Here is a 25,423-nt window from a genome sequence, read left to right as displayed (position 1 = left end):
TATCAAAAAATTAAATTAAAATTTTTTTACCTAAAATTTCAAAAATTAAATAGAAAAGCTGAATAAAAAATCAACATCAAGCTTAATGAAGTTTCAGAAGTAAACTGATATCATATCAATATGATACAAAATAATCAGATATCTAGTTCATGTATCTTAGAATTATCAATCATAAATACATAAGGGATGTTTGAAAGTATATTAACCTTTAAATATATTGGGCCTTATGAATAATATTAGTATGTCACAAATTAAAGAATTTTTAATCAATGTAAAATAAAGATGTCACTATGAAATAGGTTGACTTTCCTGTTTGAAATAAATAATGTATGCCCAAGATAACCTGCCTTCCTTTCAATTTTGACAGAAAAGCATATCTCATTTCAGACTTTAGGTACATCCTCCTAAGTTAAAATTGATTTCCAATTAGTATGATTGTGAATCAATAAAATGAAGTATTTTTCAACCCTTATTAGAACTTTTATTTTTGAATTATTTATATTTGCTTTACTTCTTAAAAAGATGACTTAAAATGGCATTATAACTCTCCACAAAAGGAAATAAACAAGAGTAAAAGAAAAATACCCAAGCTTTCTTAGAAATGTGGATTCTTAATTTTCTAGTTGCAGAATATTTTGCAATCTACATAACAGACAATCATTCTAAACATATGAATGCATATTTCCAAAAAAGACAGATTACTATACCTATGTGCAGGTATCTTTCGGTTCCCAACAATCAGGATAACATCACAGAGTTGCTGTTGTTTCAAGTAACTTTCCATTTTTCTGAAGGTTTGCTCAGCATGATGCACAGCCTGATAGAATTCTTCAGAGCTACTGGAGTCCACATCACTTTGAGGTGTCAGAGAATGGCTAGTTGCTGAGAGCCTGAAAACCATACACAAAAAGAAGAGGTTTAGAAAGTGCCACCAACTGTCCAGAACTATATACAGAATTTTAGAATTTTATAGGAAAAATCAATACATCTCTCCTTATGTTCATTATTAATATATCAGAAAAATGCATTCGGTGTTAAATGATTTGTTCTAAGAAGCAGTAAATGAATTGTAATTTTTTTCTCATCCTAAAGAGATTTAAAAGATAAGTTATTTGTATTTATTAAGACAGTAAATTAGTAAACTTGAAAAACATCACAGAAATGGTAAATTACAAACATGCCTATTCTAAAATTTATTACTAATAAAATGTTAATTTAATCAATTTGACATTGAGGTAGACCATCTAATTATATTATTCTAAATTACTATTCTTGTGAGGTTGTAGTAAATGTTGCCTTACAGAAGTAGGCAATTTTCATTGTGAGGAATTATAAAACATGGTTTGTAAAAAAGATTGACAAAAATTTTAAAGTAAGTTGTTTCACATTCTATATCCAACTGATTAAACAAAAACATACAGAATGTATTAGCTCAGTATTAATATATACTTAATCATATATATATATATATATATATACATACATATGTATATATATGTAAAATACTTTAGGATTTCACAATGTCCATGATACTTAAGTTTGGCTACTACATATATTAATATCATAGACTGTTTCACAATGAAGACTTTAAGATACCATATTTCATATCAAGAAGACTCTCAATATACTTAAATGCATGATAGGCTCAGCAGACCCAATCAAGTGCTCTGATAATAAATCCTTAAAACAACTTACAAATGAAAATTTATTAAGTACATAACAATAATAATGAAGTAAATGACTTATTTCAAGATAAGTAGTAACATGGAGAATTTTGCTTCCAATTACAATGCAATAACATACTGCTGACTAAACCCCTCACCAAGGACACCAGAAAAAATTACATATAATATCAAAATAACTATTGGAATATACTTATAGTTACTAAGGACCTGAAAGAACAAGATCCCAGAAATAAGCTAAACTCATGGAAGTCAGCTCAAAATTCTACACAGCTTTTTCTTTCCTCCTCAAGGTTTCTACCAACTGTAAGCAGCATATTCTGAGAAGCTCAGAAGCTAATAATGTGGCAACTAAGAAGAACTTCTGGTGGTACCATGGGGCTTGGGGGAGGAATGGATATTGGAATTATAGGCCTCAAATATAGCCAGAACTTGAGGGCAAATGAGGGGACATAAAGAAGGAAAGTTCAAGTAAGGCCGCTATTTTGTGCCACTTTTCCCCTAGTGGTATTTGCTTATTCCTAAACATGCTAGACAAGCAGAAAATAGTTTAGGTGAAGTTGAGAAGTTAAACAGAGTTTGAAAGATAAAAATTTGAATTTAAGGACCAGCAAAGACAGGGGACTGTGGTATAAAAATGGGCTTTCAACTGAACTCCCTGAAGAACTATATCTTAGAGATCAGGGAAAGTGGAAATAGACAAGATAATACAAAGGGTGAAACCTAGATTTAAATCAATGAGATCTCTAATTGCATTAAATTGATCTAATGTAAATGCCAGCAGTCAAAATAAACCCTCTTTAGAAAGAGTTAACTTCATCCAGACTCTATTATTTCATTCATATATATATATAAATACTTGACATTAAAGAAAAAAATAGCAGGCCTATAGAGAAAGAAGACATAGGGAGAAAAACAGATATTAGAAACATGGTCCCAGGTGCTTCAGATATCTTTAAATGGATGGATCCATAGTTGGTTATTCAGTAGGTGTAAAAATAATTGTCATTAATATGTTTTAATATATATGACAAGCTGGAGGATTTCACAGCATATTAGTCTCTATAAAGATAAAATGGAAATAAATAAGGAAATTGAATTAATGATTTTGGTAAATGCACTGAGCTGGTAGATTGAATGCAAATGAAGAACATAGTGATTTGAAAAATAAGTAGAAAACATTTAAACTAAAATATTGAGATAAAAAGATAAAAAACAATAGTTTGGAAAACAAATGAAACATGGTAAGAAATTATAAGATTCATGCAATTGTAGTCTAAAAAGAAGGGGAGAGACATGATGGGGCAAAGGCCATCTGAAGAAATAATGGCCAAGAGTTTTTGAAAATGTGTTAAAGACATCAAGACACAGATTCAAGATTCACTATACACCCCATGATAAAACAAAGAAAACTACACACCACAGTAAAGTCAATGAAAAACTAAAAAGAAAATAAAAAGACTTCCACCAGAGAACAGAAAAAGTGATCATTCTCCCAATTCTTTTAATGAGGCAAATATAACATTGATACAAAACCTAAAAAGGATGTTACAAGGAAGGAAAATTAATGGCCATTGTGTCTCCTAAATATATTTATAAAAATCATAGGCAAAATATTAGTAACCAAATACCTTATTAAGAATGTTGTAGCTTGGGAAATTTTATTGGGAAAAAAATTTAGTATACTTTATTTTCAAGTCACTCAAGTTATGATGGGTGCAATATTAGAGCAAATAGTGAAAAATAGAATATCTTTCACTTTCAATTTTAGAGCTTGGTGAGACCAAGACATCAGATGAAACAGGGCATAGAATTTGACAGGATTTATTCAAAGTCAAAAAGCTAATTGCTGTCAAGATAGCCTTCTTTTACATAATCTAGGTACATTAACAAATCTTGATTATGACATAGACATGGTCTTTTTCTGAAGAATTTGAAAATAATTTGAGAATAAGTCTTAAAAGAACAGAGAGCTGGAAACTAGCCTCAAAAATAATTCTTTTTAGAGTTCATGCTCATGCCTAGATTTTGTACCTAAAATTTCTCATGTTTTGTTTCTTCATATTATATATGAAAACGATTCACTTCTCTTGAAAGTTAGTTAATCTGCCAGGGTAATAGTTTTGTTGGTTTGTCTCTATTTTCTCCTTATAAAGTCACTGTCACAGTGCTTACATGTTTCCTTATAAATAATTTCCTGATCTCAGAACTGAGTAGGGTTTGTTGCTCTTGAACTTTTGTTCAGGATCTAAAAAGATGTTTCAGGATGTGTATGATTTTAAAGTTAAAGTTCATTGTGTAATTAAGACTCATCATATATCTAGGCTTATTATTTTAACAAATGTTTAAAATTTTAGGAAATAGAGATCATATCTTTATAATGTTTCCTATAAGTATTAAGAAAGAACCTGACATTGGATTATTTCTGTTATTGTCTAACTTTTATTTCTTCAGCTTAAATAAACTTTATAGTCTCTTTCCAATATGAGAGTCTCTCAGATGTTTCGGTCTCACATTGTAACTTTTTTTTTTTTTTTTTTTTTTTTGCGGTATGCGGGCCTTTCACCATTGTGGCCTCTCCCGTTGTGGAGCACAGGCTCCAGACATGCAGGCTCAGCAACCATGACTCATGGGCCCAGCTGCTCCATGGCATGTGGGATCTTCCCAGACCGGGGCACAAACCTGTGTCCCCTGCATTGGCAGGTGGACTCTCAACCACTGCATCACCCAGGAAGCCCTGACATTGTAACTTTTATCCTTATTGTGACCCAACAATATAAAGCTTCTAGTTTTAATAAAGACAGTTTTAAAAGTCCAATATGACTTCTTCCCATCAGAATTTAAAGATACTAAAGATTTCCCCAACCTAAGATATGTAAAGCAGTAAAACGAAGAAAAATTTTTCTTGACCTTGTGAAAAGAAATATGTCAGGATGACTGAGATGTGACCTGAGAGCCTGCACATTTGCTGCTCATGTGAGGCTTCTGCTGAACCCTGTAAATTAAAGCTGATAAGTAATTGCTGAGAACTAGACTTTGTCTAGCCTAACAAAACATAACTTTCCCTAGTAACAAATGAGATGCATTCCATAAATCAATCATATGTAAAGAAAGATTTTCCCTCCAATCCAAATTCTTGGTGAACAACTTGTGTAAGCCTGCATTAACTTCCCACTTTTTCCTATTAAAAACCCTTGCCCATTTTCTTCTGATGGGACACCATTCTGATTTTCTCCAGAAACTTTGATCCTTGAATTGCAATTCTAAGACCCCCATATAAACTACCTCTTTGCCTTTTTATAGTTTGCGGTCATTTCAGCTGACATTTTTGGTGTCAGAAGTGGGATGCAAAATGCTCTTCCCCCCATCTCTGAAGCTGATGTAGATCTGAGCAAGGTACCTGTGTGAGTCCTTTGTGCTCTGTCACATCCTTTGCTGCTCTGGACCTGGGTCATAAGTCCCCTTGGTCCAGAACCTCCTTCCTTGGTTGAGGTTTAGATCATTATCCTTGGTGTCTTTTATTTGATCGATCACATGAGGGATTGCTCTCTTTTAGTGAGTGCACTATAATGGGACGTTTACAGTCTAAGACTGTTATGAGGGAGGATTATCTCCTATCTGGGACTCCTGCTGGGTACAGGTACAAAAAGTATGGGGCTGCCTCTTGTGCTTACCTAGGTAAATGGCAACGGTATAACAGAGATGACACAAAATTGAACTGGCTACAATAGGGAACATTTGAAATTCAAAAATTGGTCTTTTCTGTGTGTGTGCATAATTAGAGGCTAAAGGTCTGAAACTAAACAAATAGAGTGGGAAACCTATTACAATTGGAATACTGAAGTCTCCCAATGAACTCATGAAACCCAAAAGGTCTGTGAATCTACAATTGCTTCACTGCATTTGGCACCACCGGGGCTCCAGCGATCCAAGTAGTCATACCACCTCTGTGTCCTGTCCTCACTGGGGCAGACCCAAGAGCTCCAAGTCAGCCTCAGGAAAAGACTCCTATGGGTAGACCACACACAGAGGTGGGGATAAAACCAAAGCTGAACCTCAGGAATGGTGTGACTAAGGAAGAAGATCAAAAATCTTTACATCAGCTGTACAAGCTATGGATTAAATCCCCATGATCAGTTAGGTAGACTCTGCATCTATGGAATATCTGAGTAGACAATGAATGTTCCTACAAATGAAAATGGTCTAGGTCTGGCAGCTGTGGACTTTGGGGACAAGCACAGGCAGGAATTGGGCATGATTGGACTCTGAGTGGGGCCCACAGGGCCCTCAGCAGGTCCAGAGACCAGCCCAGAGGCAGAAGAGGGCCTCTTGCCAAGGTGGAGGTGGGCTGTGGCTCATGGCATGTGCAAGAACTCTTACAGCTGAGAACCCAGGGAAACATAATTATTACTATTAATTTGATTATGTTTTGTCTCATTCTGTTTTTGGTTCTGGCATTTTTTGTTTGTTGTTTTTGTTGTTTTAGTAGTTTTTCTTTTATTTAGTCTTTTGGGATCTTCATGTTTTATAACGTATTTATTTTTTAATTTATATTTTTACTTTGCTTTTCTGTTGTTCTGTGTTATTTTCCTTTATCTTTTTTCTTCTTCTTTTTCTTTAATATATTTTTAATTTTTAATATTTCTATTTCTACTTTACTTTTCTGTTGCTCTGTGTCTTTTCCCATTTTATTTTAGTCATTTTTATCAGTTTGTTCTGTTTCCTTGCTTTATTCTTCAGTTGGCACACTGCTTTGGTTTGTTTTTAGGTTTTCTGTTTTTCTTAGTTCTGATTCTAGTTGTCTGATTTCACTTTTGGGTTCTTCTGTTTGTCTGGTTGTTCTCTTGCTTTTTGTTTTATTTGGTTCTGTTTTTGTTTCTTTTGTATGTGCATGTTTCCTTGTTTCTTTTTTTGTTTGATTGATTTTTCTTTTCAAATCAAGTTTATTTATTTATTTTTCATTGTATTGGGTCTTCATTGCTGCATGCAAGCTCTCTAGTTGTGGCAAGTGGGGGCTACTCTTCATTGTGGTGTGCTTCTCATTAGGGTGGTTTCCCTTGTTGCAGAGCGCATGCTCTAGGCATGCAGGCTTCAGTTGTTGTGGCATGAGGGCTCAGTAGTTGTGGCTCATGGGCTCTAGAGCACAGGCTCAGTAGCTGTGGTGCATGGGCTTAATTGCTCTGAGACATGTGGGATCTTCCCAGACCAGGGCTCAAACATGTGTCCCCTGAATTGGCAGGAGGATACTTAACCACTGCGTCACCAGGGAAGTCCTTGTTTGTTTGATATTGTCTTTACCATTTCTCTGGGGTTTTGTTTGTCTTTTTTTTTCCTTCTTTAGTATATATATATATATATATTTATATATTTATATATTTATTCATTTATATTTATATTTCTACTTTCCTTTTATGTTGTTCTGTCTTTTTTTCCCTTTCTCCTTTTTCTTTTTTCTATCATTTTTGTCAATCTGTTTTGTTTCTTTGCTTCATTCTTCAGCTGGCACTCTACTTTGGTTTGTTTTTATGGGTTTTGGGTTTTTGTTAGTTTTCTTTTTAATTCTTTGATTTCGTTCTTGGGTTCTTTTGTTTATCTGTTGTTCTCTTGCTTTTTGTTTCATTTGCTTTTGTTTTTGTTTTTTGTGTGTGTGTGTTTCCCTGTTTCTGTTTTTGTGTGTTTGATTTTATTTTTACCATTTGTCTGCGGTTTCATTAGTTTTTTTTTTTTTTTTTAATTTCCTTTATTGCCAGGATGAGCAACTTGCAGGGCCTTGGTTCCTTGACAAGAAGTGGGACCTGAGGCTCTGGAGTGGGAGCGCAGAGTCCAGGACACTGTACCACTAGAGAATTCCTGGCCCCAGGGAAGATTAATCACCAAGAGCTCTCACAGAGTTTCTACTTGAATCTAAGACCCAGTTCCACCCAACTGCCTGCAACCCCCAGTGCTGGACGCCTCACACCAAACAACAAACAAGACAGGAACACAAACCCACCCATGAAGACACAGAGGGCATAAAGTCATACTAAGATCACAGACACCCCAAAACACACAACGTGACATGGCCCTGCTCATCAGAAGGAAATGACTCAGCTCCACCCATCAGAATGCAGAAACCAGTTCCTCCAATCAGGAAGCCTACACAAAACATTGGATAAACTGCACCACCAGGGGCAGAAAACAAAAGCAAGAGGAGCTATGACTCTGCAGCCTAGGGAAAAAAAGAACTAAAATACTGTACATAAGTCAAAATGAGTAGACAGAGAAATATCTTGCAGGCAAAAGAGCAAGAAAAAAATGCACAAGACCAAATAAATGAAGAGGAAATAGGCAAACTGCTTGAAAGATTTCAGAGTAATGATAGTAAAGGTGATCCAAAATCTTGAAAATAGAATAGAGAAAGTACAAGAAATGTTTAATGAGGAACTAGAAGAACAGAAAAACAGTAATGAACAACATAACAACTGAAATTAAAACTAGTCTAGAAGGAATCAATAGCAGAATAACGATACAGAAGAACGGATAAGTGAGCTGGACAATAGAATGGTGGAAATAACTGCTGCATAGCAGAATAAAGAAAAAAGAATGAAAAGAAGGGAGGACTGTCTCAAAGACCTCTGGGACAACATAAGTGCACCAACAATCAAATTATAGGCATCCCAAGGAGAAACACACAGAGACACATATTAATCAAACTAACAAAAATTAAACACAAAGAAAAAATATTAAAAGCAGCAAGGGAAAAGCAACAAATAACATACAAGGGTATCCCTATAAGGTTAAGAGCTCATATTTCAGCTGAAACACTACAGGACAGAAGAGAATGGCAGCATATATTTAAAGTGATGAAAGGGAAAAATCCACACCGAAGATTACTGTACCCAGCAAGGATCTCATTCAGATTTGATGGAGAAATCAAAAGCTTTACACACAAGCAAAAGTTAAGAGAATTCAACACCACCAAATCAGCTTTACAACAAATGATAAGGGAATTTCTCTAGGCAGGAAGCACAAGAGAAGTAAAAGATCTACAAAAACAAACCCAAAATAATTAAGAAAATGTTAATAGCGACATACATGCCAATAATTACCCTAAATGTAAATGCTCCAACCAAAAGACACAGACTGGTTGACACAGAAACAAGACCCAGATATATGCTGTTTTCAAGAAACCCACATCAGACTTAGGAACACATATAGACTGAAAGTGAGGGGATGGAAAAAGATATTCCAAGCAAATGGAAACCAAAAGAAAGCTGGAGTAGCAATACTCATATAAGACAAAATAGACTTTAAAATAAAGACTATTACAAAAGACAAGGAAGGACACTACATAACAATCAAGGGATCAATCCAAGAAGAATATATAACAATTATAAATAACTAGGCACCCAACATAGGAGTACCTCAATACATAAAGCAAATGCCAACAGCCATAAAAGTGGAAATCGACAGTAACACAAAAATAGTGGGGAATTTTAACACCCCATTTCTACCAAAGGACAGGTCTCCAAACTGAAAATATATAAAGAAACAAAAGCTTTAAATTAAACATTAGAACAGATGAACTTAATCGACATTTATAGGACATTCCATGCAAAAACAACAGAATACACTTTTCTCTCTAGTGCCCACGGAACATTCTCCAAAATAAATCACATCTTGGATCACAAATCAAGTTTTGGTAAGTTCAAGAAAACTGAAATGGTATCAAGAATTTTTTCTGACCACAATGCTATGAAACTACATATCAATTACAGGAAAAAAAAATTGTCAAAAATACAAACACATGGAGGCTAAACAAGGTGCTACTAAACAACCAAGAGATCCCTGAAGAAATCAAAGAGGAAATCAAAAAATACCTAGAAATAAGTGACAATGAAAACACAGTGACCCAAAATCTATGGGCTGCAGCAAAAGCAGTTCTAAGAGGGAAGTTTATAGCAATACAACACTACCTCAAAAAACAAGAAAAATCTCAAATAAACAGCCTAACTTTACACTTAAAGCAATTAGAGAAAGAAGAATTTAAAAAAATTAGCAGAAAGAAAGAAATCATAAAGATCAGACCAGAAATAAATGAAAAACAAATGAAGAAAACAATAGCAAAGATTAATAAAATTGAAAGCTCGTTCTTTAGAAGATAAAGAAAATTGAAAAACCATTTTCAAGATTTATCAAGAAAATAAGGAAGAATACTCAAATCTACAGAATTAGACATGAAAAAGGAGAAGTAACAATGGACACTGCAGAAATACAAAGGATCATGAGAGACTACTACAAGAAACTATATGCCAATTAAATGGACAACCTGGAGGAAATGGACAAATTCTTAGAAAAGTACAACCTTCCAAGACTGAACCAGGACACAATAGAAAATATGAACAGACCAACCACAAACACTGAAATTGAAACTGTGATTAAAAATCCTCCAACAAACAAAAGCCCAGGGTCAGATAGCATCACAGGTGAATTCTATCAAACACTTACAGAAGAGCTAACACCTATCGCTCTCAAACTCTTCCAAAATATAGCAGAGGGAGGAACATTCTCAAACTCATTCTATGAGGCCACCATCACACTGATACCAAAACCAGAAAAAGATGTCACAAAAAGAAAATTACAGGCCAATATCACTGATGAACATAGATGCAAAAATCCTCAACAAAATACAAGCAAACAGAATCCAAGAGCACATTAAAAGGATCATACACCATGATCAAGTGGGGTTTATCTCAGTAATGCAAGGATTCTTCAGTAGAGCAAATCAATCAATGTGATCCACCATATTAACAAATTGAAGGATAAAAATCATGTGATCATTTCAATAGATGCAGAAAAAAATTTTGACAAAATTCAACACACATTTATGATAAAAAACTCTCCAGAAAGTGGGCATAGAAGGAAGTTATTTCAAAATAATAAAAGCCATATATAACAAAACATAGCCAACATCATTCTCAATGGTGAAAAACTGAAAGCATTTCCTCTATGATCAGGAAGAAGACAAGGGTGCCCACTCTCACCTCTACTATTCAACATAGTTTTGGAATTTTTAGCAGTGGCACTCAGGGAAGAAAAAGAAATAACAGGAATATAAATTGGAAAAGAAGTTAAACTGTTACTGTTTGCAGATGACATGATACTGTACATAGAAAATCCTGAAGATGTCACCAGAAAACTATTAGGGCTAATCAATGAATTTGGTAAAGTAGCAAGTTACAAAATCAATGCACAGAAATCTCTTGCATTCCTATACACTAATGATGAAAAATCTGAAAGAGAAATTAAGGAAACATTCCCATGTATCACTGCAACAAAAAGAATAAAATACATAAGAATAAACCTACTTAAGGAGGCAAAATGCCTGTATACAGAAAACTATGAGACATTGAAGATGATAGAAATAGATGGAGAGATGTGCCATGTTCTTGGATTGGAAGAATCAACATTGTGAAAATAACTATACTACCCAAAGCAATCTACAGATTCATTGCAATCCCTATCAAACAACCAATGGCATTTTTCACAGAACTAGAACAAAAAATTTCACAATTTGTATGGAAACACAAAAGACCCCAAGTAGACAAAACAATCTTGAGAAAGAAAATTGGAGCTCAGGAATCAGGCTCCCTGACTTCAGACTATACTACAAAGCTACAGTAATCAAGGTAGTATGGTACTGGCACAAAAACAGAAATACAGATCAGTGGAACAGGGTAGAAAGTCCAGAGATAAACTGATGCACATATGGGTACCTTATCTTTGACAAAGGAGGCAAGAATATACAGTGGCGAAAAGACAGCCTCTTCAATAAGTGGTGCTGGGAAAACTGGACAACTACATGTAAAAGAATGAAATTAGAACACTTCCTAACACCACACACAAAAGTAAGCTCAAAATGCTCAAAATGCATTGAAGATGTAAATATAAGGACAGACACTGTAAATCTCTCACAGAAAAATATAGGCAGAACACTCTTTGACATAAATCACAGAAAGATCTTTTTTGACCTACCTCCTAGAGTAATGGAAATAAAAATAATCAAATGAAACAAAAGCTTTTGCACAGCAAAGGAAAACATAAACAAGATGAAAAGACAATGGGAGAAAATATTTGCAAATGAAGCAACTGACAAAGGATTAATCTCCAAAATATACAAGCAGGTCATGCAGCTCAATATCAAAAAAGGAAACAACTGAATCTAAAAATGGGTGGAAGACCTAAACAGACATTTCACCAAAGAAGACATACAGATTGCCAACAAACCCATGAAAAGATGCTCAACATCATTAATCATTAGAGATATGCAAATCAAAACCACAATGAGGTATCAGCTCACACCAGTTAAAATGGCCATCATGAAAAAATCTAGAAACAGTAAATGCTGGAGAGTGTTTGGAGAAAAGGGAACACTCCTGCACTGTTGGTGGGAATGCCACTATGGAGAACAGTATGGAGGTTCCTTAAAAAAGTAAAAACAGAGCTACCATATGACTGAGCAATCCCACTACTGGGCATATACCCTGAGAACACCGTAATTCAAAAAGATACATGTACCACAATGTTCATTGCAGCACTATTTACAATAGCCAGGACATGGAAGCAACCTAAATGTCCATTGACTGATGAATGAATAAAGAAGAGGTGGCACATATATACATGGAATATTACTCAGCCATAAAGAGTAACACAGTTGAGTTATTTATAGTGAGGTGGTTGGACCTAGAGTCTGTCATACATTGTGAAGTAAGTCAGAAAGAGAAAAACATATACCATATGCTAACGCATATATATGGAATCTAAAAAAAAAATGGTACTGATGAACCTAGTGGCCAGGCAGGAATAAAGACACAGATGTAGAGAACAGACTTGAGGGCACAGGGTGGGAAGGGGAAGCTTGAATGATGTGAGAGAGTAGCACTGACATATATACAGTACCAAATGTCAAATGGATGGCTTGTGTGAAGCTGCTGCATTGCACAGGGAGATCAGCTCTGTGCTTTGTGACCACCTAGAGGGGTGGCATAGGGAGGGTGGGAGGGAGGCTCAAGAGGGAGGAGATATGGGGATATACGTATACATATAGCTGATTCACTTTGTTGTACAGCAGAAAGTAACACAACATTGTAAAGCAATTATACTCCAATAAAGATGAGAAAAAAATAAGTTAAATACATAAAACTGCTTCACTTCAGGATACTGTTTCTAAGCTTATTACTGCAAATAACGATCTATGCTCTCATCTAGACACCATGGGAATGGGTCAAGAGGCCACTTCCTCCCTTCCTTCTCCTTGGGCCCCTACTTACCCAGAACTTGCTAAGCTACCATTTTATGTTTCTTTTATCCTTTTTCTTTTGACCGTGCCATTCGGCATGCGTGAACTTAGTTCACCAACCAGGGATCAAACCTGTGCCCCCTGCAGTGGAAACACAGAGTCTTAGCCACTGGACCACCAGGGAATTCCCAATGCCATTTTATCTTTCTTATTCTCCTCTTCCTCCTCCAAAATCTCCCTACTTTATAGTTTCCGGAAAAACCTTTCCCTTTTTCACTACTTAGAACCCTGATGGTACCGGCTATCTGGTAGAATATAGGCCTTGATCTCCTGCAGAATTATGGGCCATAGTTAAGGAATTTCCCAAGGCCACTGAGGACCCCTTCTGCTTTTCAGAAGGACTTAACCTTGTGATACAAACCTATGATCCAGGATTCTCTGACTTGTATCACCTACTGAGCATTTTAATCAGAGAAAACCAAGCCAGACACTGGCAAACTACTGCTGCCTGGTTTCACCCTTTAGATGATATCCATAGAAAGAACATCAGTGCAGTAAGACAAGCTTCTTAGTTAGCTTGAGCCCTTCATGAAGAAATTCCTTGGGCTTTTCTCGTCCCATTGACTGAGGAAAAATTCAGACTCTACACAAACACCTGAGGAAACTGTTCGTGCTTATCACTCATGCCTAGAGATAGTACTCTGGGAAAACTCTGCTATTTGCTAGAGAAAACAATGCTCAAATCCTCTTTAATTCAATCTTTGCTGGGGGATTAGATGAGAAATTTGGATTGCTGATGAAATGGGCACAATTAAATTGGAAAACAATGGCCTCTCCTGATCTGGGTAATCAGCTATCTATAACAATCAAATGTACAGAAAAACTTAAGACCACTAATATTGATTTACAGCTGCAGCAAATGGAAAGACTGAAATTCTCAAGGGCCCCTTCTGGGATCCAAGTCCCTGCCACTATTATAAGCTGCCAGGAAGAGGAATTAACCAAAGTTAAAAAGAAGGCCTTATCATCAGCCCAAAGCCCCTTGTTCTGACCCTTTTTAGGATATCTGAAAAGTGTCTGACACTGAAACACCGAAAAGTGTCTCCCTTTCATACATACTCATGAATAGGGATGCTCTGAGGAAAGTATTGGGGTCTTACCAATACTCCCACTAACACCATGGGGAGAATAGGACTTTTTTTATAGGACCCAATGCTATTACTGTTCTTGTAGACACAGGAGTAACTTTGTCTGTCTTGAACCCCACCAGCTTCAAGACCCCCCTTCCTCAGAGTATAGAAAAGGTAAAAATGGTGGGAGTTTCCAACACAGATATGAAGGTAAGAAAAGCTCCTTTGCTTTCTGAGATAGGGTCTTTTCAGGGAACTCACCAGTTTCTTCTTTTTCTTTCTGTACTTTTTGGGCTGAGACCTCCTGCAAATATTACAAGCTACTATTTCCTTTTCCCCAAAAGGGGAAATACACTTACAAGTCCTTGACCCCTCCAGGTCTACTTCTAAATCTAGTCCTAATATTGAGATCCTCATCCTAGCTGCTGTCTTGTCAATTCCCAATCACAAGGATTTCCTAGATTCAGTTCCTCCTAACTTATGGTTCACCTTTTCAAATGACATAGGACACATTTATTCAGCCCCACCAATTAAGATCCAGGTGGATCCTAATAAACCTTTGCCTCACTTCTCAGACCTGAGGCCCTAGAAGAAATTTGTCCTGTTGCCAAGGCACACCTCCAAAAGGGCCTCATAATTCCATGACCCAGTCCCTGTAACACATCAGTCCTTCCCATACACAAGCTTCATGATCGAGTTTGGAATTTTGTTCAAGATTTTTGAACCATAAACAATATGGTATAAACATAAACATAAACAATACCACCTCTCCCTGTGGTCCCCAACCATCATACCATTTTCAAGTTAATCCCTCGAAACACATAGTCCTTTACAGTCAAACATTTATGTAGTACTTTCTTCAGCATTTCTATACATCCATATAATCTGTATTTGCTTGTTTGCCTTTATGGGAGTAGGATGTCACTTTACTTTATGCCTCAGGGCTACATGGAAAGTCCCACTTATTTTTCACAGATATTGAAACAAGACTTGGCCAATGTAAATTTTGCCCACAGCTCTACTTTACTCCAATATATTGATAAACTTTTGTTATGCCTCAGGGATAGCCTATACCTCCTCACTTACTAGCACACAATAGACATAAAGTCTCAAGGGATAAGCTCCAATTGTTCAAACCAAGGTAAGATATTAGGTTTTCATAGGGACAAAAGAGCCATTCTGCTCTTTCTGCAGTCACTCAAGAAACCATATTGAGGGTACTGATAAAATGATAGCTGGGGAAAACAATACTTTTAGAAACCTTCTCCCACAGTAACAGCCAAAATATGTCAGAGTTGTCAGATCTGACCTAAGTATAACCCAGGAAAGCTTATTCATGCTCCTCAAGGCCACTTTCCTTGGCTTCCAGGTCCCTTTGCTATCTGGAAACTGGATTTTATCCAGCTGTCTTCCTTTCAAGGATACAAATATGTTCTGATGATGGTTTGCATGTATTCCCAGAATCCTTTCCTTGAAGATGAGCCACTGCCCTTGCAGTGACCAAAATATGGTTGGAAAGGATTATCCCTACTTGGGGAATTCCCTTGGAGTTACATAATGTTAAAGGTATCCATTTCACTGGACAAATTTCAAATGCTGTTTGTGAAATCTGGCCTATTCTACAATATTTCCACTGTGCCTATCAGCCTCAATCTTCTGGTCTAGTGGAAAGAACCAATGTCATTATCAAAACTCAATTAGCAAAACTCTCTGAGTCTTTCAGTCATTCTTGGCCTAAATTGCTACTCATAGTTCTATTAAGTTTAAGATCTACACATTTTGGAAAACAAACTGTCACCTTTAAAAAAATTACTAGAAACCCATGATTTTTGACTGAGGGTTAAATGAGCTCCTTTTAGTCAATGGAGATCTTTACTTTATTTTTAAAGTCTCATTAAGGCTGTAAAGAAAAATGAGCACTTGGCTGAAAAATCTTTCCACAGTGGGGTCCCAGGAGACCTTCGTATAAAACACCACAATTTACAACTGGGGGACTATGTGTATTGTAAACTATATCTTGTAAAGGACTACTTACAGCCCAGATGGAAGAGACCTTATCAGGTACTTTCAATGAACCTCTGTGCTGTTAAACATAAAAGAATTGCATCTTAGACATTTCCCATTAAAATAAAGGCTTCCCTACCTGAGTGGGCCTCTGAAACAGCTAGAGACTTAAAGCTGAATTTGAGCAAGAAGTGAAGCAGATGGCACCTGATGCAGACAGCTCTTCCAAGACTCTGGACCAGGCCAGTACTCTGCATGATCCCCACTGATTAAATCTCTCTCATAACCTTTGTTCTAATTGCTGTCATCATGGACTGCTATATCTTCTTCATTATATAATAACTGATGATACATCAACTTGCCACTCTCCTTCTTATACTCTTTTTCATAGACAAAATTTTCAAAGAGTGAAAATTTTTGTGAATGGATTTATGCCTGGAACGAAAGTTTAGAGGAAGTGACTCTGGTCTTTTAGCCCTTTGATTTTACCTATAAGAGACTGGATAATTGAAGTTTGGGGACTCCTCCTTGTAGCTACGGGTTTATTGACGCTCCTTGCCCTACGACATACAGTGGGTATCCACTTTTGGTGGTAATTCTATGAAAACCATTGATATTGCCTTAACTCTGCTGTGAATAAGTCCCTGGCTCCAATTCTTGGCCATTTAATTGATCTGCTCAGCTTGGAATTATTTCACTAACGAAGGGCAGGAGCCATCATTACTCCCCTTTATATTAAAATGGTTGAATTTCCTTAGGATAGTTCTTTCACTAGAGTTATGTTATTATTATCTCTCTTAGTATCCATCCAGACCCCATATACCTGGGAAAAATAATGCCTTTTTCTGCATTTCCTGAAGCCTAGTCACTGGAGGAAATCTAACAGATGGTTGGATACCCCATCAGTACCCAAGATCACTCACTGAATACTGGGATCCTTGGCTGCCTTCAATCTTGCTGGCATACCTCCACTATGGCTTATTCAGAATTCATCTGCTCTCCCAGCATACCCTGTTAATTTACTCAAATACACAGCCTCCTTTCCTTGTTTGATCAATAGAACCAGAAACACACCCATCCCCCACCCTTGCAACAATTCTCTAGAAATATTTGTTTCAAGTGACCCTGCAATTACCTGGAAACATTGGCTTCAGCTTCGAAACACCTACCTTTACCTCACTATGTAACAGCAAAACATATTCTTATGATAAGCCTTTTGTATTCCAACAAGGACGTCTTCTAGGTTACTCAAATAAAACAGACCCATGATTTAATTTCACCTTTGACACCTCCTTTCCCTATGCTCTACCTGGCTATGTCTTTATTTGTGGTTGGAATACTGCCCCCAGGTGATGTGCTCCGTGGTGGTACATTATTCTGGTTCCCTCCAGAATCTGTGATTCTCGATTTGCAATTCTAAGATCCCAAATAAATTGCCTTTTTACTTCTTTACAGTTTGTGGTCCTTTCAGTTAAAAACCTCATGAATTACTAAAGCCATAGCTATTCCTCTCTACTTCTTTTCACAACCATATGTCTTGAAGGTATTGTCTGAACTCATCTTAATCCCTGACCCCGAATGCTCCTCAATCCATTGCAGTTTTACTTCTCCAACCACCCATCTAAAGAAACTGCTTTTGCCAAGGCATTAGTGTCTTTTCTTGTGGCTTTATTTAGCTTGCATTTTCATTTTTTAACTGCAGAGAAGTGACCAACATGCATTCCTATCCCTGTGCTAAACAATTCTGGCCTAAACATCATTTACTTTCCCTGCTCCAAACAACCTGAAACAAAGCATATTTTCCTATTTTTGTGGTAAACAATATTGGGATTGGGCAGAAATAACAGCTCGTGGACTAGGACATAGTTACTTCTGGAAGATTAGACTGTGAATTAACTTTAAAAAACCTAAAACCCCCCAAGTTACCCATCTGTTTTCACTTTAAGATGCCTATCTATGTGCCAATCCAAAGCTATTACATCATAAATTCTACACATTGCCAACCAGCCCCCAGGCTTCACTGCCTCCCTGGTTCAAATAACATATCATGTGTTATAAGTTCCTATCTAATCTGATACTTTCTTCAACTTTTAATACCCTTCAACTCAATCTTTAATTCTAGGCATACCAATTAATTCCACATCCTACAATATATCACACTTCTTTCCTCTACACTTTCACATACATATTTTTTCTTTACCTGAAACTTTCACAACACATTGACATTCCCTTGAACAACTTTACTCCTTCAGAGATCAGTTTAAATATCACTTCTTTCAGAAATATGTCTTTTACTCTTCATAGCTTGGAGGGTTGTGGTTTACCCTGATATGTTAACTCCCTAGTATGATTTAAATGTATCTCTGGCATACAGAATATTTTAGGAGTCCAATAACTATTTGTGGAATAAATTAGTTATTTAATTTAATTTAATTTTTTTCACAGAACACAAGAATATATTTTTAGTAAAGGAATTTATATCTCAAAACCTAACAGAGTGCCTGGCACACAAAAGGTAGTTGGTAAATGTTTGTGATTTGCTATTGTTGAATTTTGAATAGCTTCCAGAGCTCAGAAGAAAAAAAGCATACATAATTACTATAACCAGAATAGATACTCTCAGGCATTCTCTCACAGTGCATTTATGTACATTGTGAAAATACTAAAGAGTAAACTAAATATACTGCAGTAAATACTTTAAAAATACTTTAAACAGATATTTTGATACATTTATTTCAATCAAGGGACGCTAAGACTAGATCCCAGCATTATTATTATTTCTTTAATGTCAGTGACTAAGAGTAGAACTAAAATGGCAAGATATATTTGCAAGAAATGTTTTGTTTCTCTTGAGAGATGAGTTAGTTTTTGTTTTGAGAGAATAATTTTAAAAACATTTCTACAATATCAAATGAAATAATTACCTATGCATAGTTCTTGGGCAAGACCTGAAAGTAGTGAAAGATGCTTTTATTTAAGTGAAAAAAAAAAACTGTTTTAGCCCTCCAAATTTAGTATACACTGCAGAAAATGTGTATCACTTTATATTATGTTTTCATTAGGGAAATATTTATTTTAACTTTTAAAAATATTTCTTAGTGAAAATTTAAAAATTTGTTATTTTCCTCCTTTTGCACATTGCTTAAGTATTTTATATGAAGCACATTTATTTCAATTTTAAAACCATAAATTCATTATTACAAACAATATCAAAGATCAAAAACTGACCAAAAATTCTCAGAAAATAAAATACAATACTACATATGTATTTAATCTCAAAAGTCCTCCACTCACAGTTAATGTTTTATTATTTAAAAAAAAAGAAAGAAAGAAAGAAAGAAAAGAAAAGGGAAAACATTTAAATAAATTAATTAATTTTAAAAATCAACTTTGTATTATTATAACACTAGAGAATGAAACATCATCATCATATATTGGTATGAAAGAATAAACTAGTGTTCAAAATAAATGTCTGGTTATTTTAAACACACTAATTTTCAAATCTTCCAATTATCCTCAAAAGAGAGGCTCAGATGCAGGAAACATAATGGATAAAGTTCAAGAACCATATGCTACTATTTAGAAACAAGAAAAATGAATATAGTTATTAATGTTGCTTCTGGGTACAATTTTCTTTTATAAGGTAACTGGAATTTTAAGTAAGGCTTTTTATCAGAAGTATTGAAACACACACACACACACACACACACACACACACACACACACACACACACATTGGTAAGACAGAACAATAAAAAAAGAGAAATAAATTATGAGCCAAGGGAAAAGTATATATATTCAAGACTCCATCCATCAGTGAATTCTGAATCTCAATTAATTTGCCTGTAAAACAGAATTACAATTAATAAAGTTTCTCATATTATGGTTTGTGGAAATAAATAAAACATACATTTAAATTTGCTTTGTCACTTAAACTCTTAAGTCAATTTCCAAAAAAATTACTAAATGTGGAAATGTAACCAATAGTATTTGTGAAATAAAAAGAGAACTTTTATGAACTAGATGCATATCAGTACAGTGCAACATGTTGCTTGAAAAAGTATACCTACTTTAAATAATAAATAGATATATAAAATATAAACAAAACAAATAATACATTTGTGGTTTTTCTGTTAAAATTTTAAATGCCTAATTCATACATATATCTATTTTAAATTAAAAGTATTTTTAAAATGTTTGAAATGACAAAAGTAAAATATTTTAAAAAACATTAAATTCAGAATAAGAAAAATTGTGTTTGAGGTCTTGATGATAATGGTTGACAAATAAACCACATTTAGATCCTGAAAATCCTCAACACAAAAAAAAGGGAAAATCTAGGAAGAAAGGCAACTTAGAGAGAAAGATTCATGCAGTATGAAATGCTATAAAATTCTGAAAGTGCTTCTAATATGAAATTCAGTTGGAAATTGACATATTAATGATTAAATAATGCAAGTTCTGCTTTGAGAAGATATACCACACACCAAAAATATTACAATAATGTGCTAATTTTTATAGACAGGTACTGGGAAATAAAACAGTAGCAAAAGATTCAGAAGGTATCAGATTAAGGTTGACCTGGGTAAAATGAATTTATGTGGTTTCAGAGGATTCAAAGGAGTGGCTGTAACATCTGTTATGGGCTAATGGAAGTCTGAATTAATAGAAATCCTAGAATCTGTAATGCCAACATTTCCCAGTCATATTGTAGAAGAAAGAAAATTGCTTATGAATATATCTTTCCATATTATTTATATCATTTCATATAAATGCTTATATGGAATGATACAGCCCATCTATCATGGCCAACCTGTTTAACCATAACTATTGGATGGCCTAGGGAACATTCTTTTCACCATCAAGAAATTTACTGACAAGGAGACAAATAGCATACTTTTAAAATTCTCTGGTAAGTAAACTATAGGTTCTGATGACAAAAATTGAGCTCTTTGAAGTCAATGGCAATAGTGTACTAGATGATGGTACCTAAGAATCCAAGACAATATGGTTCTATTGTCATATACCACTGACAGTTGTCCAATCAAGCTTGCCACTTGTTTTGGTAAGTAAGGTTTTATTGGAACACAGCCACACCTGTTAGATTATGTATGTCTATGGCTACTTTCTTGCCACCACAACAAAGTCAAGTATTTTGCCTCCTGGAGCCAAAAAAATGTTTACTATCTTGCCCTTTATACAAAAAATTTGCTGGTCCCTATTATGATCATGGGAATGGAGGAGTGATCAGTAGATTTTAGTTACCTAAAAACATCTCTGGAAGAAACAAGTTTATTATAAGGTGTGAATTAGATAGTCCACTAAGTTATTATTTGGTCTATTTAATCAGAAAGAGTGATTTCTTTTGTGAGCAATTTGAGTTTAATCATCATGGTGGGATTTTTATGCTCTCTCCTGAAGTTACTTTATTTAAGTTATTTCACATTCAGAGCTTTTTCACAGATTATAAGACTGTTTTTTTAGAAATGACTCTGAAAAACTGCTACAAATCTGAAATGGAAATTTTTATCCATGTTTTCCCCAGACATTAGGCCCTAGACACTAGAAAATGAAAAATATCAAAATATTTAAGTAGTTTTTAAATGTTCTCCCTGAATTTAAGCAAGCACCTCACAACACTTAAAAACTACCATATCCACGAGAAAGAAAGGAAGCCTCTGAAAACCAGATAATAAATTGTGTACTTGCCAAAGTCCATATCCTGGTGTGTTTAATGGGCTGATGGATTCAACCTGCAGTTTTTTCCTCAGTCCCAGAAAGAATAGTTGAAAAAGCTGTATTCAGAAACTGTCCCAATTCACAAATTTCCTACTGGTTTCCTGACCCACAAAGTCAGGTCTATAAGGAAGAATGTGTCAACTGGACTACCATCACACACCTGCCATTTTAGTAAAGCTAAGGCTGTACTGTATTGAGAAAGAATTTGCAGATATTAATGCCATATTAAAAACTTAAAATATGAAAGAATAAAGATTCTATTATATTCCAAATTAATTAATTCATTTGATAGGTACAAATTCCAGATGGATCTTGAATAATAACTAGATGACCACCAACACAATCAGGTAATGATGATAATTGTACCTGACATTCCAGGTGTGATATTTTTACAGAAGGAGAACCAACAAAGCTCCTGACACTTAGTATGCAGCTATCAATATGGCATAACATTTTTTCTCAATGAACATTATTAGGGAAAGCGGAACTTGTTTACCTTCTCCTAACAGAAGCATCAACATCACCTCAATGTCTTACCACAGACAAATGACAATTCTCTTCCCTTTAGTTTGTAAGAACTTTGATCACCTTGATATCCCATAAAACATTGCATATTTCCACAACATCTGTGATATTATGGTCATTGGATCGGGTGGGTAGATAATAGTAAGTGTGCTAGATGTCTTTCTTGCCAGAGGATAGGAGAAAAATCCTGCAAAATTTAAGGGGTATGTCACATTGATGAAATTCTACGGGGGTACAGTAGTTGGAGCATGTTAAGAAATTACCTTTAAAGTGAAAGACCTTAAATAATTTACCTTGTACCACCTGTCACTAAGAAAAAGGCACAAAGTTTGATTTTCCCTTTTGTTGGAGAGATAACACAAAATTTAAGTGCTCTTTACCCATGAATTTGCTAATAATCTCACAAGTTTACCAGCTTTGGCTGAAACCCAGGGCAAGAGAGAGGTCTGCTGCTGGTTCAAGCTGTTGAACAAGCTGTTCTGCTCTGAGAATCATATTACTCAGAAGATCCAATAGTGGTAGAAGTGTCTGTGGCTGATAGGAATACTACAGGGAGCCTGTGGCCAGCACAATCAGAGAATTATAGCCCAGAAATACTTTGTGAGCAAAAACATAATTCTTCTTTCAAGAAACATTCTCTATTTGAGAATCATCACTTGGTTTACTATTGGGTCATAGAAGAGACTGAATGCTGACTAGGAGACAACTATGATCTTACTAGCCCATTATGATTTACAAAATCATAATAGGTGGTGTGTTTATTAACATTCTATTATTATATAGAAATGGTATATATGAGAATGGGCCTCAGTAGTTTCAGAAGGAAATTGCATACACATGTGGCTCACACTCCCTGGTAACTATTTCTACTGTTTTATCACTTCTACCTCAACTAGTACCTAGGAACTTATATTAATTTTCTTTTGCTAGTAACAACCACAAATGTATAAGCTTTAAACAATCCAATTCCCACATATCAAGAGTCAAGATATGGCTTGGGTCCTCTGATCAGGGTCTTAGAAAATTGCAGTCAAGGTGTTGGTTAGGCTGCCTTATTGTCTCAAGGCTCAACTAGGGAAGAATCTGCATTCAAGTCCACTCAGGGTGTTGCCAAAATTCACTTCCATGTGTTTGTAGAACTGTGGCTTCTTGGTAAATTTCATCTGGATGATGCCCTCATCTCCCAGGTCCTCAAGTCTTAGAGAACACCATCAACTCTTAAAGGCCACCCACAAGTTTTATAGGTCATTTCAGTTCTTTCCCACATGGGCCTCCTCACTATGGCTGCTTTCTTCATCAAGTCACCACAGAAGAATTCTAAATTTGAATTGGAAGATGACATCTTATATAACATAACATAAATACTGGCGTGTTAATGCATAATCTTTGCTATATTGTATTGGTTAGAATCAAGTCATAAGTCATTTCCATACTCAAGGGGAGGATGATATACAAGAGTATAGTTATCAGAAGGCAGGGATCATTGATGATTGTCTCAGTCTATATGTGCCACAGACCTCATGAGGAGGAGCCTATGGCCAGGAAAGGTAAAATCATAGATCTGTTTTATGGATGAGCTTGACATGTGTGGTCGCTGCATTTATTACGCTAATAATACGTGGAATTTTTGCTTACAATTATTAAAACTTTGGACAATAAAAGTTTGGAAATCTTATTTTCAAATGTAAATTTTCCCCTGACCAATTAAGGCTTCTAATGCCACTGAATCAAAAGGCAAGAGGTTACTCTATTGGTCAGGATGGTTAGTCCCAGTTATTAAGGAAAAACTGGGTTGCTTGTAAAATGTGGCTAACGAGAACTATTTCTGGAAACAAGGAGACTGACTGAGGTGCCACTTAGCAATCTCATATCCAGGAATAAAGATCAGTGGAGAATTGTGACAACCCATTCAATACAGGAGCATTAAGGACTCAAAACCTTCAGCAACAAAGCTTTGGCTTACACCACGAGGTAAATAACTCTGACAAAATTGGTATTCAGAAGATAAGATGTATATGGAACAGATGGGGAGACACAAGAAGTTAGGATCAATAACCTAGGTCATTTACCAGCTACAGAATTCACCTTCTTTCACTTTCCTTGTAAGGACATTGTGAAGATACAATGGTTAGGTATGTCACAGGTTTGGTAGGACATTGATCACATTGAAGATATTCACACGTTATCATTAATGATTGGAAACAAATTCTGTTTTGGCCCTTATCAAACATCAAAATGCATATATAACTAAGCTAAATATAATCGTATTGATCAATGTTATTTATGATGGTATAAAATTCCAAAGTGAAACTTCTTCTAGAAAAAAGAAATTTATGTTTAAATAACAGTTAAATCTTTAGTGGTAATTCAGTATGCTTTAAATATTCAGGTTTTAGGAAAAATTATTCCTAAAATATAAAATCCATTGAAAATATTTCAGCCCAGAATATATATTTTTTCTTTTTCTAAATGGTAAATGTTTCCAAACAAAATTTTCCTCCAGTTATCAGGCTCTGACTATATTTGTAATAATCATTAAAATCTTAAAATAGTAATGATAATAACAGCTAACCTATATTAAGCATGTATAATGTACCAGGTATTTTTTAAAGTGATCTACATATTTGATCTACAACTGTTTTATTCCCATCTTATAGGTTTGAAAACTACTACAAAGAGAACTAAAGTATCTTATACAAGGAGTTAGACATGAAAGCTTTCAAAAACTATATGAGAGACCCATTCTGAAAGAATTTCTCTAGGATGTACTCAAGTAGAAGCTTAAATAACCTAGATTACAAAAGATTATACAAAATGATCATCAAAATACCAGTAAAAATGATAAATTGGGGCTTCCCTGGTGGCGCAGTGGTTGAGAGTCTGCCTGCCAATGCAGGGGACACGGGTTCGTGCCCCGGTCTGAGAAGATCCCACATGCCGTGGAGCGGCTGGGCCCGTGAGCCATGGCCGCTGAGCCTGCGCGTCCGGAGCCTGTGCTCCGCAACGGGAGAGGCCACAACAGTGAGAGGCCCGCGTACCGCAAAAAAAAAAAAAAAAAAAAAAAG

General features: G+C 35.4%; 1 protein-coding gene across 2 annotated transcripts in view; it reads right to left on the bottom strand.

Moving 5' to 3' along the window:
* KLHL1 (kelch like family member 1) overlaps positions 1-25,423 on the bottom strand; it is a gene marked incomplete at its 3' end in the record, with an annotated part of 374,754 nt that overhangs the window by 227,192 nt on the left and 122,139 nt on the right. The window contains exon 2 of one of the 2 annotated variants that reach the window (XM_079903211.1): positions 708-890. The exons of the other annotated variant lie outside the window; for it this stretch is intronic. Coding sequence (XP_079759337.1) covers positions 708-890 — 183 coding nt within the window. The remainder of the gene's footprint in view (positions 1-707; positions 891-25,423) is intronic. 2 annotated transcript variants of the gene reach the window in all.

The sequence above is a fragment of the Stenella coeruleoalba genome (genome assembly GCF_951394435.1).
Source record: "Stenella coeruleoalba genome assembly, chromosome: 18".
NCBI classification, from domain to species: domain Eukaryota; kingdom Metazoa; phylum Chordata; class Mammalia; order Artiodactyla; family Delphinidae; genus Stenella; species Stenella coeruleoalba.
Note: the sequence above shows the minus strand (reverse complement) of the source record. Positions and strands in the feature narration are given on the sequence as shown.